The sequence below is a fragment of the Meriones unguiculatus genome, chromosome 11 (genome assembly GCF_030254825.1).
Source record: "Meriones unguiculatus strain TT.TT164.6M chromosome 11, Bangor_MerUng_6.1, whole genome shotgun sequence".
NCBI lineage: Eukaryota > Metazoa > Chordata > Mammalia > Rodentia > Muridae > Meriones > Meriones unguiculatus.
This window is the reverse complement of record NC_083359.1, coordinates 92,273,219-92,288,893: the sequence shown is the minus strand read 5'-3', so window position 1 is coordinate 92,288,893 and position 15,675 is coordinate 92,273,219. Positions and strand designations below refer to the sequence as shown.

At 43.1% G+C, this 15,675-nt stretch overlaps 1 protein-coding gene across 2 annotated transcripts in view; it reads right to left on the bottom strand.

Annotated features, from left to right (window-relative positions):
- The window catches only part of Slamf1 (signaling lymphocytic activation molecule family member 1), a 31,938-nt gene extending 20,589 nt beyond the window's left edge, over window positions 1–11,349 (bottom strand). For both annotated transcript variants that reach the window (XM_060364688.1, XM_060364689.1), the window contains exons 1-3: window positions 10,980–11,349; window positions 2,397–2,741; window positions 912–1,202 (exon numbers count right to left, since the gene is read on the bottom strand). In XM_060364688.1, the coding sequence (XP_060220671.1) occupies window positions 912–1,202; window positions 2,397–2,741; window positions 10,980–11,055 (712 nt within the window). In that variant the 5' untranslated portion in view covers window positions 11,056–11,349. The remainder of the gene's footprint in view (window positions 1–911; window positions 1,203–2,396; window positions 2,742–10,979) is intronic.
- Between the last annotated feature and the right edge of the window lie 4,326 nt (window positions 11,350–15,675).

Here is a 15,675-nt window from a genome sequence, read left to right as displayed (position 1 = left end):
AGGTTTGCGTGAAAGCACAGTGGTCTATTCTGTTTCTTAGTGGTTAGATGGGCTTACTTAACCAGCATTCTCTTCCAACAGAACAATGATACTTTCTACCTAAGAAAAGAGAAAACCTACTCAAAAGATTTAGGTCTAGGCATAAATTTCACTATTTGAAGTTGAAAAAACTTGAGAGAGATACTTAAATTCTACGAACTTCAGGTTCCTCGTATGTAAAATGAAGCTGGTGGTAGCACCTGTGTGGCAAATTTATTTTGAACCAAAGAGACGATACAGTTAAAAGTGCCTTGCCAATAAAGGAGTGCTATTATCTCATCTTTCTCTGGTCTCACACTCCCTAACTGGCCCTAAGAGTCACAATCCATTCACAGCACAGCCCCGTCCTCGTATGTCTCATTTCTCATATCCACAATGCTCTGTTGAGGCGCAGAGATCACATGTCATATCTTCTCCCTTCTCTTGCAGCATATACTTACTGACGGCGTAGAGCATCAGCAGGGAAGTATTTATTGATGGCATAGAACTGTCTCACCATAGTGGAGCAAGGATTTAGGACTCAGGACCTGCATTCTGCATTTCCTTTCCCGGATATCCTTGTACATTGGATCCATGGCACAAGACACAGAGAAAGGCTTGCCCTTGCCCTCGGAGACCTGAGTTCTGGCTCAGATTCTGTTTTCTCCCCGACTCCCCTGTTTATTCCTCAGCTGTGAATCAAATATACTATAATGTCGCCTGGGGCCAACTTGAAGGCACCCTTTGTTGAACGTGCCTGGCGACTTCGACAATATAAAGAAAACGTAAAGTACCTCGGGCTGTTGAAGCAGAGCTATTGGACTAGTTGGTATCGGATTCGCCATTGATGAAGTACCCTAGCTGCCACCAGAGCGGCAGCTGAGGAGTCTCACCTGAGGATTCTTGCTTGCATTCCTGCCACAGGTTGAAGGCCCGAGAGCGACTGCTGACGGGGTTGCTTGCCGTGCAGTTGTAGATGCTGTCACGATGCTGGTTGCTAAGGGTGATGTACAGGAGGTGGGAATGGTTGGCCGGGCTCAGCAGCTGGGTGCCAGCCTCATCCCTCCAGCTGTAAGCCACATGATCCCCCTTCTTCACCGTGCAGGCTAACATCAAGCTGCAGCTCCCGTTCTCTTTCTCCTGGGTTTTGTTTAGCACTTTAATCTCTGGAGTGGAGACCTGCTCTGTCAGGAGGAGGAGCAAGGAAACCATCACTGAAACAAGACTTCCGGAACTATTGACTGACTTATTTGTCAAAACAAAGTCTAGCCAAATGTCATTTCCCCCTTGCTGATTATATAAGCTGTGATGACATCAGTAAATTTATAAGAACAAAAGGACAGATTATATGATATTTACGTTATTTTTTTAAAAAGTGGCCTCCACACACACTCAGCAGAGGGCTATGGGAATTCTGCATTCTCTGTTTGTAGGAGGAAAATGCTGGAACAGGAGAGAGCCAAGATGTTTCTGTTTCTCTCCTAGATAGCTGAGGGTTTCAAAGAAATGGTGGCTGTGGGCTTCCTATCCCATCCTTGGTGGTGTAAGAGACCCCTTTGGAAGAGCAAGGAAACCCCACACAACCGTGAGGAAGCCTTGTAAAGCAGATGAGCCTCCGGACCTAAAGAGTCAGCATTCTGGGTGCCTACGAGGACAGGAGCAGAGGCTAAAGGGGCTCAGAAAAGTGCTGGATTCAGGCAGGCGTAGATTCTACAGTAGAGTACAACGAAATAACTACATAACCAGATTCTGTTTCAAATGAGAAGAAAAAGAAAAAAAAAAAAAGGTGTTTCTTTCACAGTGTAGGTGGACGCCTCCCCCAGGGCTCTGGGCTTGGTGAACTGCCTGTGGGTGGAATGTCAGCTCTCTTTACCCAGAGCCTCTGCTGTGGCAAACACTCTACAGTAGTGTGCGTAAGCATGTTCAAAACTGCTTGCCCTTGGAGCTGGGGTCCCTGGAAAAGTAGGAGAAATCAGGTTTGTTCGGTTATATTCAAACTTTGTAAAAGCTGAGCTTGACAGGAAAAAAAAAAGGTTTTGGGGTTTTGGTTTTTTTTTGTTTGTTTGTTTAAATTGATATGCAAACTAAGCATATTAGGAGTGTAAATTAGCCCCTTGGGCCCCACACAGTGGGGTCCCTCCCTTTCAAAACAGGAATCAAATCTGCCTCCACCAATGCGCAGTTTCGAAGAAAAACAAACAAACAAACAAACAAAAAGTCAGCCTGTCAAAGCGCTTCCCTTTAGCTTAAATACTCCTTGGACCAGCTCTTTCACGTTGCTTCCAATTTCAGACGCTCTGCTGCTGAGGAGGACCTGAACTCTTGGGCTGAGAACCATGGAGGCCCTCCTGCGGAAGTGCAAAAACTCCCATTTTTACCATAAAGCTTCAGCTGCATGCAGAACTGCTGAACTGATACATTCTCCTCCACGCTCACAAAGTACCATCCTTCACTCTCCCTCCTGTTTCCCAGGATCCCGAGGCTCAGGTTTTCTGACAGAAACTGGTAGCCGTTCTCCAGGTGGTCTGGAGAGCCTCCTCTAGAGAGATCAAAAGACACTATTTTCTTGTTGGTTTTGCTCCCTGGAGACGTTGCCATTGTGACGAGGATGCGGACGCTTTTGTTACTGTTCTTATTTATCTGGTGCTCATTTGTGAGGGACAGCCATGTGTCACTTCCCAGCTGCCGGAGAATCACCGGGCAGTCCATCATGCCTCCTCCACCTGCGGGAAGGAGGGAAAGAGAATGCCTTACGATGGAAGACCTGGGGAATACGCTGTGGCGAGGGCAGAGGATGACAAGCGGAGACTCTCCTCTCCCCTGAACTATCTCAAATCGCCAGGTGATGGTCTACAAGGACTACTGCCAGAATCCCAGTCATAGCTTAAGTGTTTCAAACCCTCCCATGGAAATCCTAGAATTACTTAACACCAGGATTCTCTCAACTCAGACTTAACAGTGGAGGCACGGAAGGCAGAAGTCACTAACGGAAAAGACTTCCTTAAAACCACAGGACTAGAATCTCAGCCTGTAATTTCTCTGCCAAGGTTCTTGCCACCGCTCCATATGCAAGATGAAGAGTGGACAACAGTGAGAAGACGCCCAGGGACCATGGCTCTAGGAGCATCAAGTTGGGTGATAAGAAGCAGAGAAGGGTCTGAAGGCTGTGAGGATTAAGGAGGAGGTGCACTTTGTGACCAAACTACAATTCTACTTGTCCAAAAAAACAAACAAACATCCCTGAGATAATTAATAGTGGTAAGGATAACAGATTATTTTGTTTCCCTTTTTTTCAAAAAAAAAAAAAAAAAGAAATGCTGAACTCACAAGAACAAGCTAAAAAAAAAAGCCACGAAAACCCAAAAACCTTTCAAACCACTTATAAGGGATTTTGTGTTAACTATTTAATACCTCCACTTCGCTCAAACCCACAGCCTGCCTTTTCTGTACCCTCCCTCTCTCAGGGGTGATCTCCTTTTTTGTTTCACTGAAAAAAAAAAAAATATATATATGGAAGAAACAAAAAGCAGATTTCGATGGATGGAAATCCCAATCAACCCCTCTACCTGGAGGACAGCCTGTGTTGCAGCCGAGGCTGGCGTCTCTCCTTGAAGGGCACTCACATGCTCTCCGGTTTTGCCTTTGTAACCCACCCACTGCATTCTCAGTTGCCTTCTAGAACCCTTTCACCAGAACACACATACAAACAGTTAATTGTCTTCATCTTTAAAAGAAAAAAAACTCTATCCTCAGCCACTTGGCTATTTTCATTTTCTTTTTGGAAGGTTCTTGCAGGTCTTCCTGACCCTATCTATCCCTCTCCAAACAAGTTTTCTTCCCAAATTCTCACTGGATCACACTTGTTTGTTACACAAAGCCAAGTCACTGTCTAGCATGTTTCTCAGGAACACATGACGCAGTTCATCACCCATCCTTTAAACACTGCATTTGGTCCCCAAGATACTACGCTTTCCTGACTTGCTATTATTTTGTTCTTTTATCATTCTTACTTTCCTTGGAGGAAACATCTGTTCTTTCAGATCTCTAAATATGGGACTTCGCCCCGGCACAGGCTTCCTTCTCTTCACTATCTACACCTATCCAGTTTCTCATTTGGCTGCACAGTTTGACATATCTCTGCAGCATTTACAGTTATATATTATGGCTAACCCTTTCACTGTAGACTCCATTGCCTACACAGATGGGCATTTGGAAGTTTAAACGGTCTCCAATTTTAGCAAAGAACTCTATGCAAATGTGACCATTTGTCCAGTTTCTTGGGCCAAAAACATTGGAGGATCCTTGGGTCTGCGCTTTCTCACACTTCACATTTAGTCTTGACAGAAAATCCTATTGGCTCTAATTTCTAAGTAGGTCTGGCATAGAAGCACTTTCCATGCCATTCCTTCTTACTGCTGTCACCACAGGGCGAGCCGACACCACTGTCTTCCGATAATCTCCCAGCATTTGTAGCAAGGACAGAGCGACCCTTTAAAGCCAGGCCTACTTATTTTTGCTTTTAATCTTCCAGGGCTTTCTAGCACTCACAAAGTTCACGGTCCTTGAGTCTGCAAACCTAGTGCAAACCTAGCACTGTTCCAGATCCATGCCCTGCCTCACTCTCTGGCTTTCACAGCAATTAGCTTTGTAGCTTCCTGCTCCTTAACCTCAAGGCGAACATGCCTGCCTCTGGGCCTTTGCCTTGGCTGTTTCTCTCTGGAGAGCTCTTTCCGTCTGGACCTGAACAGCTCAGTCCCGCTCTTTATTTTAGGTGCCTGCTCAGAGAATTCTCTCTTCTGACAGGCCTCCTTTGATTGAGTATCCACGATAGCTCCCCCTGACCATTGCTCTTGCTGTCACAGCCTGGTGTTAGAGTTCATATTTACTCATTTTGTTGCTGTCTGTCCCACTTGGATACAGTCCTTCTCCAGAGCAAGAGCTTCAAGCCACTGTTTTTGTCTGATGACTTGATTCAGTGTCTCACACGGGCAGGCTCTGACACAAATATCTGTTCAATTGAGAAGTGCTGAAAGCCATATCACCTTAGCAAAAACTCTTATTTACCTTAGTCTAACATGTGTATAACTGAATTTAACCATAAGTTAATGTTCATGGTAGGGGCACATGACTCAATGAGCACAGATTGTTCTAACTGATAAGAGATTCAAAAGAGTAAAATAAAACCACCTGCCTCTGCAACAGACCTATCTAGAGAAGACCCCTTCTCAATTGTGGTAAAGACAAGCTACTGGAAAATTAAGTAAAATGGGCAAAATATTCTTGATATCAATGCGCCCTGAAATCCCCACACTGTCTACTAAATGACCCAGCCCAAATTTATTAAATACTAGTGACTTGGAGAAAAACAAAAAAAAAACAAAACAAAAAAATGCAGTCTATGTTGGCTAAAGTCAGGATGAGTGTGGTTGGGGCATGTTTTTACAGGAAAGTGGGGTAGGTGATAAGGAACTTGGTCTTTGGGGCACTGCTAATATTTCCCCTAAAAGCAGAGTGCTCACCCTTTTTCCCGGGTAAGGCGGAGACTTAATTTCACTGCAGTTGTTTGGTGCTGTTTTCACACGGGAGGCATGTTTTACATTGGGAAGCACACTTCCAGCCACACTCAGGGATGCCTATCATTTCCAGATGGCATGCCTCCTCTGATGGTTTCACACTCTAATTGTAAAAATGTACCCACGATATGTTTTCGTCTCTTGGGACCCAAACCCAAGTTTCCATGTATAAAGGAAAGAGGGAAGACGGAGAGACATACATGGACCTGTGAACGCATGTACATTTTGAAGAACACTTCTAAAATGTCATTTCCGAAAGAGATCTAAGATTTTAAAAACAGAATTGCTATCCTACTGCTGACATTTTAAACTAATTTTGATTCGGAGAAGAAGTGGGGCATGGGGAAATTTACCCATTCTAGGTCTGTTAACTTTTTTCTTTCCCAAATGTCTCCCATACAGCCTTTCCCATCACATGATCCTTCGGTGTTTTCTGAACTTTCAGAGTACAGATTTGGTAGAAGAAAGAGAAAAGTTGGGTACAGCTATAGTAAGAAGTAGGCTAAATAAATAAATAAGTGATAGAAGGTAAAAAGAGAAAGGATGAAAGAAAATAAATGAGGCAGAATGAGACTTCATGGTTTGCACACACAAGGAGTGGAATTAAAACTTCACCAGAAAGAGACCCTAACACCCAAACACACGTGGAGAATGATGATGTAACTGTTCCCATGACTACCGAGTCCAGAGAGGCGCTTGAGGTCATCTCCACCCAAGCACAAGTGGAAACATAAGTGAGGCTGTAAAACCCTTCAAGTGGAGTCTCTGTTCCTGAAACATCCTACTGCCTGTTGAGGGTTTTCCAGTGAGCCTGTGATTCAGTCAGCCCTGTTTACTAGAAGAGACTGGGAGGAAACATTTGTGCTCTTCACACCAACTCACTTTCCTTCACGGGTAATTCTACTTTGATGGTGGAGTGATTCACACAGGCAGGTGAGCAGCAGCCTGAAGTTTTCAGGATTTAGCTAACCCTTTCACAAGGTGGGATTCTACCTCAGAACATTATTTTTGGCTTCATGCTGATATTTTACATATGCTTTTAGCATCTTGCTTCATTATTTATTCTTTTCTCTTCTTTCCTTTTTTCTTTCTTGGTCACAGTTCTAGTGGTAAATGCAGACTCAGGAAGAAAAAAAAAACTGGTGTAAGGTTTGTTTTTAAACCTAGATATTCTATTGAGATCCCTATTCCCTGGGGCTGAGAACGCTGGATCTTCGTTGTTTGGACTATTTGCACTCATCATTTCACAGCCTGAAAGCCTGGACCCTCCCCGCCCCCCTTTGTCTGGCCAGTTCCCTCCACCCTTCAAGTCTTTTGATGAGGGAAGACTTCCCTAGGTTCAGGGTTAGGTTAGGTTTCCTGCTGCATGCATCCACGGTACTTTGCATCACTCACTCCTTCACGCCTCTCATCACAGTCGTAACTGGGTTAGCACTTGTTGTATCTTTATTTACTGTGATATTCTAACACAGTCGTTCTCAACCTTCCTAATGCCGCAACCCTTTAATACGGTTCCTCCTGTTGTGGCGACCCACCTCCCAACCATAAAATTATTTCGTTGCTACTTCATAGCTGTAACTTTGCTATCATTCTGAATCGTAATGTAGATATCTGATATGCAGGATATTTGATATGCGACGCCCGGAGGGATCGTGACCCACAGGTTGAGAACGGCTGTTCTAACATGTACCTGGGACACAGTGGTAGTCCAGGAAATCCTTGTTATCAAAGTGAATGAATAAAATGAAATGGATTGAGTGAATGAGCAGATGACAGCATGAGTCTAAGTTCTTCCTTTCTCCAAAATTAAAATGATTTCCATTTTATCTCTGTAGCAGTGTTTCTCCTCATTTTCCAGGTGAGGACAGAGAAGTTCCTCAGCCACAAACCCTAGGCTTTTGGTTGCAATAGATCCCTTTCCCTTCCGCCCAAGCACTTTACATCACTTACACTCTGTATGTGTATCTCCATCTCTTTTCCAACTCTAGTAGAATTCAACCTACGTATTTGAAAGATACACAAAAAAACTGACAATCCTTCCTGTGTTATCTACAGCAAGGATTACAGAAAGAAGGCGAGTCTTCATGCTAATCTATTTTCTTCTGTTGTTTAGAAACATATGCAGCTCTCTTCTAATAAACAAAAAGGTTAAACAAAAACCTGTGTAATGAAAAAAGTTTCTATCTGCTTTATAAATTCCACACCAAATACTTCATATGTGCATTCTAGATTCCCCTTTAATTTATCAATGCCTATCACCTTTTGAAAAATTCTAGACTTTCCTTAGTTTCAATTTAATTCAACGTATGTACTTCAATTGTAGATAATCTACTCTAGTTTTTCTCCTGGGACCTAGAAACACAGAGTATCATTCTTCCCACTCCTCAGACAGAAGCTTGTCCAGCTTCACTCACTGGAATGTCAAGAGTCCAGGCATGTGAGTGCAGAGAAACTGTTAACCTACTCTGCTCAGCTTTTCTCAGTTACAAAGTTATAATACTACTAAAGATGGTGACGACAATTTCATAGCGTTGGTGTGGAAATTAAATGATAAAACACTTTGCATAATGTCTCATATAAGGCAAATATATAGTATTATCTACCATTATTTATGCAATAATAATTTTCAGGTGGGCTCTCACATACCAGACATTATATCCGATGCTTGTCAGGGCCTATGATTTTGCTCATTTCGTTCCCTACTCTTTCACCTTGCCTAGCCATATCAAATACACTGAGTACATCAGTGCTGACTGGAATCTTTGAAAGTCAGTCTATACATATCCAAATCTCTGATGCTTTGAACTCGATTCCAATGCAGTAGATAGAGAAAGGTGAGGTTTTTGTATCATGGGATTCATTTTTTTTTAAAGAAGTATCTAGATCAATATATTGGTGTAGAATAAGCCAATAGCTGCATCAGTTTGGACCAAACCTAGAGCCCAGGCATTTGTCCCTCATCTCTTACTCAACATGGATGAAGGAGATGTGAAGGACCTACATGGAGGAATAAAGCACCTCAACTGGGGAGAGTCATCAGTCAGAACATTGATATCCCTGTAGTGGTCAATACTGACACTGAGGCTTCTCTTACAGGAGTAAGAGAACGTGAGAAATCTCTACTCCACATGGCTATGACCCCACAATTGCTCTAAAAATAAAGTCTAGTTTAGAAGATTCTCAATAAATTGAAGAATCTGAACCAGCTGATTTCTGGACAAGATGTGACAACATATTTGGTCTTCCCTGAGGATTCTTCAGAAGTCAACTTGGCATTGTATATCTAATTCAAGAATTCATGGAAACGTTAAGCACACGTTATGAAAATATCTGTGAATTGGAGTTAATGGTCTATGTAGGTGAAGACCATAATGGCAGGAATGATGAGGGGGGCGAGGAATACCAGAGGCCAACAAAAATGATATTGTTATGCAAATTAACGCACACAATAAACTGAAGAAACCTGAGGCTGGCTTTGCAGAAACCCCAGCCTGGGCTGTATTCTTTGTAAATATGTATATATAAAAAAAAAAAGACATGAAAGAAGTTTACCTTGCAGTTATTTACCCAAAGGTAGCAACTCTTCACTAGGCTCTTGGATTTAAGTCAAGATACCATCTAGAAGTTGTATAACTTCTTGAACATCACATGCTTATGTGTGATGGTCATTGTAACTAAGTAGGTCAACTGTCATTTAGGAGAATTTGTTTTACTTGGGAAGGAACACGTGGACTTTTTGTGTTTTAGAGTTCTGACTGGGAACTGAAAACTGAGCTGAAATGGGAAAGGGCTGATTTTCAGAGCATCTTTGCTGCACTGCTGTGACATGACTGATCAGTCTCATTTGCAAGGCACTTCTATTTGGGTTTTATTGGGGTTTCACAAAAGAGTACACGTTTAAAAATAGACACATTGACAAAAATTGAACCTATTTTAGAAGATGGGATGCGAGGGAAGAAGAGCTACCAATTGGGGAGGCACGTGTGTGCTCTGGGGCTGAGCTGTCACTCACCAACCAGTGACCTCCCACCCTTAAGCAGAACATCTGTTAGCTCTACCCAAGCTGCCCCAGACAAAGCTAGCCAAAGAGAAGAACAGAAATTCATCCCACAGTTATAGTCACCAAGTAAGCCAGAAACGGTGGGGTTCAAACAGGATACAACGAGAAGGGCTCAGCTCTACCTTTGAAGACGCTCTGTTTGACCATCTAAAGCTCTCAAAGTGGGGCTAGACAAGCGGCTTCTCATCCCTGGCACATTTCAGGGCTTTTTTTTTTTTTTAAAGAAAAGTCCATGATGGAGGGGCAGGGAGGAGATGAGGGAGGGAGGGTGGGATTGGGGAGGGAATGAGGGATACAGCTGGGATACAGAATTAACAAAATGTAACTAATGAGAAAAATAAAATTATGGAGAAAAAAAAAAGTCCATGATGGATTTGCAGTCATGAAAACCCCAAGACTAAAATGCTCTAGCCCTCAGGATTTCCCCCATCCCCTTCTTAAAGCCATCTCCCTGCCAGGCTGTCTCCCACAGTCTAATTAAATCCTAAAATAGAGTTGACCATTCCACCCACATGATCATCCCTGGATCCATGGCTCAGCACTGTTGCTCTCAAATACCTTTCCTTATAGCTCTGACCCACTAAGCAGAAAACAATAGCTTGCCTTGGAAAAGGAAAGAACCACGGAATAGGAAAGAAGTCCCCGCTCGCTCCTTCAACACTTTGCTACCAATAAAGCCCACCGTGGGAGCTTTGTTGACCTTGAAATTTCCTGATTTGCATTTCCCACATTCTATAACCAACCCCGGGCTCCAAAAATCCCAACCTCCCCTCCCTTTGCTGCTTTGGAATCATCTCTTAGAAGAAAGCATGACCACATCGCAGCCGCTGTCTGTTGTCAGCCAAAGGTCTGAGGTTTTTCACTTCTACCTGCTTCACTCTACCATCCTCACTTTTCACTGGACCATGTTCTTTGTCTGCCGGTGTTTGTGTGAGAGTCACTTTCCACAGCAGGGATGTAGGACAAGTCTCCCAGGGCCCTGTTCCATAGCCTGGATCTTTGCCAGAAGGGTACCCACAGAAAACCAGCTACTCAGAACTTCAGCCTGAGTCCCTTATTCCAAGAGGCTGGTTATGGATGTAGCAGTTGCCTTCGGGTTGTGGTTTCCACTGAAACTCCAGTTGGTGGGGCTAATACCTGGACCCTGAGGCTCAAGGAACTCCTTGAGTTCTTTCTTTTTGAAAGACACAGGAGAAACACAGAGGCACTGTCCTTAAGGAAGAGGTACTTCAACCACACACCCCAGCCCTTGTCTTCTCTATCCCCAAGACTTCGCTGATTGCAAATCTAAACACAGAACTCAAACCCTTAAAGAAATGAGCACTCACCTGATCCGTAGCTCAACTCACAAGCCAGGGACAGAAACAGAAGCATGCTCCATGAAAAGAACCTGTTGGGATCCATTAACCACAAGGAGTTCCGCAGCTGCTTGCAGATGCCCCGGCAGAAGCTCTGATCACAGTGCTGCCTTTGCTGTCAACTAAACTTCTGAGTTCCTGAACCAGCTTCCTGTCTCAACTGGGTGCTGTTTTGGTTTTTTTTTTTTTTTTTTCTGTATTTTTTTTTCTCTACTTGAGTCTCAAGGATTGCTCATATCTGATCAGACTTAAATCACTTCGGCACTCGTTCTTAAGAATCTGCCTAAGTCAGGTGTTTAGACCCATGGGAGCCGGGAAAGGACTGTGTAGTCACTTCAGTCAAATCTGGCTTGGGGAAGAAACGTGATTCCCCACGCTCCTTTTTCTAAGCGGTTTCCAGGAAATGGGTGTCACATGTTCTCTGAGTAGATCTGCCTGGTAACTCTTCTTGGGTCCTGAGGAAACCTACAAATTAGGGAATTCAGGGCTCAGGATTTGTTCATAACTACCTTTCAATGAGATGATAGGAGCTTTACTTGGGATTCGTTTCATAATTTCACTGAACAACCTCTGCAAGTAAGACCTGGAGCTAGTCACAGACTGATGGGGTGGGCTAGAGTGGACCACTGACCAACAGACATTTCCCGAAAGGCATTGTATGGCCGAACCAAACTAGCTCACTGCTGCCTTCAATTTAGAGGTTGTGTGTAAGATTTTTGTTTGTTTGTTTTGGTGGAGAAGGAATGGAAGAAAGAACTTATTATATCAACAGAAAACTAGAAAATGCTATGATCAGGACTCACAAGGAGACTTTGGGAAGTGTGGCTAGGTTTCTTTCTCTGTGTGGAGGAAGCCGTGTGCTTGCCACAGTTGTGCATGTGGAGGTCAAAGAACAACTCTTGGGAATCAGTTCTCTCCTTTCATCACGGGTGATCCAGTTATTAAACTCAAGTTGCCAGACCTGTATAGCAATTACCCTAACCATGGAGCCATCTTGCCAGTCTCCAGGCTAGTGCTTTTAGAACCTATTGTTGCAATCACTGGTACTCTCTACTCTTGGCCTCCCCGAAGGCCTTAGGGTAGAAAGAGCTGGTTATAGAGCTGGTCCTTTGTCCTCCCTGTTTTCCCTTCTTCTTCTTCTGGTATCCAACTTCATAATGGTGAGTTGATAGGGTATGTTCCCTGTTCTGCACTCAGTATGATCACTGTAGGAGCTAGAAATATGTCATATATGGAATTAACATCATAGAAATTGGTAAATGGCATAAATCGGAGTTTTCTCTTTTTTTCTTTTTCCTTTTTGTTTTATTTTTGTTTTCCGAGACAATGTCTTACTATGTAGTTCTGGCTGGCCTGGAACTCACTATGTAGACCAGCGTGGTCCCAAACTCACCTGGCTCTCCTTCCTATGTGCTTCCTATGTGTACACCACCACATCTGGCCATTAAATCAGAATTTTCAAGAATGATTTATGTCCTCGAGTCACACAACTATTGAACTTCATGTTCCATCCAGTGTACTTATGTCAGTCCCTCCCTCTCTTCCAAAGACTTCCATTCATGTTTCCTTTATTTCTAGCCTCATCTTGAGGCCTTTTTACTTCATGCCCTTTTGTGGGGCTTCTCAGATATGGGCTTAAGCCAATAAGTCTTTATTAGCTGGCCGGTGACTCTACCAAGTATTCAGGATCCCAGTGTAGCACTGAGCCTCTCTCAGGGTGAGCTTTCAAGCACAAAAACCAAGTTCTGTGTTGACATACTTCAGTTAACAAAAACATCCAGAAGTGGAACTACATAAGCCAAAAAGAGACTTTTCCAGAACTGTGGACTGTGATGGATTAGGCCTTTGTTTTGATTTTTGGCAGGTGTTACTATGGGCTGAGTTTTGTGGCCTGACTGGTACTTCCATTATAAAGTCAATTGTGCTGAAATCTGGGAGACTGCTAAGATCTGGAGTCTCTTCAGACAGATATCAAGGTAATTTATGGTGTTAGTGTGAAGGGGTTAGTTGTTCAGGGCGATTATTAAAATCAGCGATGCTTTAGATGTAGGTGAATTGAATAGTGTCCTAAGTCAAATTCTTGTCTCCTCAGAATATCAGAATATGGTCTTCTTTGCAATAAGGACTTTGAGTAAAATATAAAATCTCACAAACTTGGTTAAAGTGGTCTCTAAATTTAATGAGAGCATCTTCAGAAGAAAGAAAATAATATATACCAGGAAAGTCCAGCCAAGACGTAACAGAAATTGGATTTATGTAACTACATCTAGGAACACATGAGAACAGTGGAACCTGGAAGAGATAAGACAGGGTCTCTTGGAGAACTTTTAAGAGGAGCCTGGTCTTCTTGATGCTATAGTTTCATACTTTTTTTTTTTGTCTTCCAGAATTGTGACAGAATGGGTTTCTGTTGTTTCAACTTGTGATCTTGTGATAAGTTACAACAGCCATAGGGATAATGTGGTCTTGGGCAATGTGGTAGTTTAAGTGAAAATGGCTCCCATAGGCTCACAGGGAGTGTCATGATTTGAAAGAATTTAGAACATGTGGCCTTGTTGCAGAAAGTGAGTCATTGGGGGTGGGCTTTGAGGTTTCAGAAGTTCAAGCCAAGCCCAATGGCTCACTCTGTCTTCTTGCTGCTTGCCTATCTGGAAGTAGAACTCTTGGCTCTTTTCCCAGCATGATGTCTGATTGAATGTTGCCATGCTTCCTCCCTACCAACATGATAAGAGACCAAACCTCTGAACCAGCCCCAATTAAATGCTTTTCTTTATAAGAATTGATGTGGTCATGGTATCTCTTCACAACAATAGAAACCTTAACTAAAATAGAAGGCACCAGGAACTGAGGTATTGTTGTTATAGGCCTGATTATGCATTTGTTTGGAGGAAAGTGGACTTTGGGACTTTGGATTAGGAAAGCAGCTGAATGTTCTAAGTGGGGCTTAATGGGCCCAAATAGTAGAAGCATAGGAGACAGATGCTGAAGGTGATTTGAACTGTGGAGTTCCAGATCAAGATGTTTCAGAGGAGAACAATATATGTGGCCTAGAGACTTTTCTTGAGATATTTTGGCTGAGAATGTGGCTGTTTATTACTCTTGCCCAAAATATCTGCCTAAAGCTAAATTGAAGAAGTATAGATTAACAGCTTTGGCAAAGAAGATTTTCAGATAGCCCAGTGTTTACTGTGTCACTTGGTTACTAGTGGCCATACTTTTGCAGATCTATAATGAAAAGGAAGAAGCTGAGCAAAGGAAAAATAAAAAAAAATGTATTGGAGGAAAAAAGAAGCAACAGAAATTGTAAGGGACTCAAGTCCACTGCTCATGGAGATAAAAAAAATTTAAGGAAGAGCTTAATGCTAAATAAAGTAAAGGGAGTAATGACCTCAGGACAAGACCCCACTCAGCTATGCTTCCTACTTGTAAAGAGGAATTTAAAAGAAAGTGAAAAGAAATTAAAGTAAAGCTTAGGGCCTGGTGGTGGTACAGACCTTTAATTCCAGCACTTCAGAGGCAGAGGCAGGTGGATATCTGAGTTCAAGGCCAGCCTGGTCTACAGATTGAGTTCCAGGACAGCCAAACTTAGGCTGGAGGAAAACATCAAAAACAAAAGCTGCGGCAGATATAATTGAATAAGGGCCATATTCCAGCTCCAGAGCAAGCATCAGGACTTGAGGACTTGGCAGCTTCAGCCATGTAGTTCTAGATTTAGAGTTGAGGATAAAAGAAAGGGGTTATGGAATCTCCCTCTATGGCTAAGAAAAGCTGTTGAGGCCAGGTGTATGTCAGGGTCTACCTGCATAGAGGCTTAGAGAGCCATTGTGTGAAGCTGTGAAGGTGAAGTCTGGATTGCCTTGGAGATGCCAGAGCCATTAGAAAAACTGCTAAGAGAAAGTGGGGAGAAAGAGACACACACAGAGAGAGAGAGATGGTGCAGTCAACAAAGCTGAAAGGAGTTGGAGATCTGAGAAGCATTTTGACATCAGAGATGCAGAATTTGGAGTTTGCCCAGCTGGTTTTCAGTCTTGCCCCATCATCCTCTCTTCAGACAAATACCACGGTAACTTAAGGTGTTAGTCTGAAGGGGTTGGTTGTTCAGGGTGATTATTAAAATCAGAGATGGTTTAGATATAGGTGAATCGAATATCAGTCTAGTGTTTCCTCACTGTGCTCCCGCTTCTCCCTTTTGGAATGGTAATGTACATCCTGGGCCACTGTATTTTGTGAGATCTGCTTTTCATTTTGATTTTACTGGGGATATAGTTAAAAGATTGCCCACGAGTCTCACAGACTTTGAACTGTGGACCTTTAAATGGTGTTGAGACTGTGATAAACTATGGAGACTATGTGCATTTTTCATTCTGATATGGCTACAAGCCCATGGAGGCCAGAGAGTGGAATGTGGTGGTTTGGAATGGAACGGGCCCCACAGGTTCATAGGGAGTGGCATTATTTGGGCTTTGAGGTTTCAGGAGCTCAAGTCAGGCTCAGTGGCTCACAGTCTCTTTCTGCTCTCTGCCAATCTGAATGTAGAACTTTCAGCTCCTTCTCTAGCACCATCTCTGCCTGCATGCCACCATGTCTCCAGCCATGACAACAATGGACTAACCCTCTGAACCTATGACCAGCACCAACTCAGAGTTTTCCTTTAAGGGAGTTGCCA